Consider the following 2559-nt stretch of genomic DNA (forward strand, 5'->3'; position numbering starts at 1 on the left):
TATATATATATATATATATATATATATATACATACATTTATGTTGATGTGTGAATTTCTCTGTATCATGTTTTACACTGTACTCCATGTATCATGTGATAGCCCATACGTTCATAATAGATTATAATGTGCTTCCCATGTGATATCTCACTTTATTAACCTCCTTTCTTTGTTCTCTTATAGATGCTGACTATTTGCAACGTGAAGTGAGCAACCGGTTGTTGGCCCATGACCGAACAGCTCCGCTCGGACCGGCCTCCTACATGAGGACTGAGATGCACCAACACCAACATCAACATATGCACCAACATCAACACACACACCAACATACGATTGGTCTAAGCACCCCTCCATTCTCACCTTCTCTACTGCCTAACAATGCGCAGCACCTGGTAAGTTTTGGACTATCATCTCTAAACTCTGTAATCAGCCGCACAGTATTGCCTAAGGGTACCCTGAATGTAACCAAACATCACTTTGATATCTTTTACCCTTTTCCAATCATTAGACTGTGGCCATGCTGGGGCACCACCTCAAAGAAGTTTTCATCAATCAAATCAAGACCAGTACTTTTTGTTAAGCCTGGTACTTATTCTATCGATCTCTTTTACAGAGACATAAACACACCAACACCAATTGTCAAACAGTGGTGGGGGACAAACATAGATATAGATGTGTGTATGACAGGCTTCTTTCAGTTTCCATCTACTAAATTCACTCTCAAGGCTTTGGTCAGCTTAAGGCTATAGTAGAAAACACTTGTCCAAGGTGCCACTTAGTGGAACTGAACCCGGAACCATGTGATTGGGAAGCAAGTTTCTTACCACACAGCCATGCTTGCACCTATATATTTCCTAACAGCCTTCTATCTGTGGATAGATTTCTTTAACCTGTTTTTGGTACCATATTTTTGGTAAAATACACTGCCTTTGTGTCAGTTAATTTTGGCTCAAGACCAGCAATTTCTGGGGAAGCAGGTAAGCCAATTACATCAACTCCAGTGTTCAGCTGGTACTTATTTTATCAACCCTGAAAGGATGAAAGGCAAAATTGACCTCAGCGGCATTTGAACTTAGAAAGAAAAGTTGATGGAATACCTCTAAGCATTTTGCCTGTCGTGGTAACAATCCTACCAGCTCACAACCCTATTGATAATAATAATAATAATAATAATAATAATAATAACAATAATAATAATAATGAGGTGGAAATTTGGCACAAGGCCAGCCATTTTGAGTACCGATGTTGAACTGGTACTTATTTTATCATCCCCAAAGTCGACCTCAGCCGCATTTGAACTCAGAACAAAAAGATGGACGAAATGCCACTAAGCATTTAGCTCAGTGTGGTAACAATTCTTCACACTCACCGCCTTGATAATAATAATAATAATAATAATAATAATAGTAAAATGATTGTCAAATATAAAATTAACTTGGAATTTTGATGAAAGCTTTTCATTTAGATTACTTTGAATTTGGAAGTTTGTGTCTTGGAACCATGGAGTAGGCTCGAATGGGTTGGGTTCAAAAATGATGAAATAAGGTTCCCACTGTTGGATTTTAGGTTTTGGCCTTGTTTGAAGGTTTTTATTCATATTCCTATTTTCACATAATTCTTGGTATTCGGTTTCTAAAATGTTTATTTTTGGCTTCATTATCATCATCATCATTGTTTAACGTCCGCTTTCCATGCTAGCATGGGTTGGACAATTTGACTGAGGAATAGTGAAACCAGATGGCTACACCAGGCTCCAATCTGATCTGGCAGAGTTTCTACAGCTGGATGCCCTTCCTAACGCCAACCACTCCGAGAGTGTAGTGGGTGCTTTTACGTGCCACAATGGATCTCAAAGTATTCATGGAGCTATAAATAACAGCACGTAATTATCGGGTTGAAAACCCATATTGCCTGCATTCATAACATGCCTACAGTAGACGTAGGCTTGAATCTCAGAGGGCAGCATTTGACAATCTGATATCTACATGCCATTTCAAGTTGTGCCTACTCATAGCCCTATCTCTGCAAGTGTGTGTGTATATTCTTTTGCTTGTTTCAGTCATTTGACTGCGGCCATGTTGGAGCACCATATTAAAAGGTGTTAGTCGAAGAAATCAGCCCCAGGACTTCTTCTTTGTAAGCCTAGTACTTATTTCTATCAGTCCCTTTTTTGCCGAACCACTAAGTTACGGGGACATAAGTACACCAGCATCAATGGTCAAGTGATGGCAGGTGGACAAACACAAACATGCACAAATGAATACATACATACATTTGAATCATACTGTTTTGATCCATATATATATATATATAACGGAGATGCACTTGCATAGCAAGTGACCTGATCTGAGATCGTGTGCTGGAATGAAAACAATTGCAGCGTGGAAGGTGTTTATAAGCCATTTAAAATAACACACAAAATCCGTTAGATTCACTTCAACATTTAAATTTAATTTGTCAAAATATTATCGTCGCGGTCTCAAAGTGACGAAAATATTTTGACAAATTAAATTTAAATGTTGAAGTGAATCTAACGGATTTTGTGTGTTATTTTAAATGG

The 2559-nt window shown here is 38.2% G+C and overlaps 1 protein-coding gene across 1 annotated transcript in view; it reads left to right on the forward strand.

The window, feature by feature from the left end:
• The window catches only part of LOC106868878 (autism susceptibility gene 2 protein homolog), a 31754-nt gene that overhangs the window by 19331 nt on the left and 9864 nt on the right, over positions 1-2559 (forward strand). The window contains exon 4 of the mRNA XM_014914327.2: positions 183-391. Within this exon, the coding sequence (XP_014769813.1) occupies positions 183-391 (209 nt within the window). The remainder of the gene's footprint in view (positions 1-182; positions 392-2559) is intronic.

The sequence above is a fragment of the Octopus bimaculoides genome, chromosome 26 (genome assembly GCF_001194135.2).
Source record: "Octopus bimaculoides isolate UCB-OBI-ISO-001 chromosome 26, ASM119413v2, whole genome shotgun sequence".
Classification (NCBI taxonomy): Eukaryota; Metazoa; Mollusca; class Cephalopoda; order Octopoda; family Octopodidae; genus Octopus; species Octopus bimaculoides.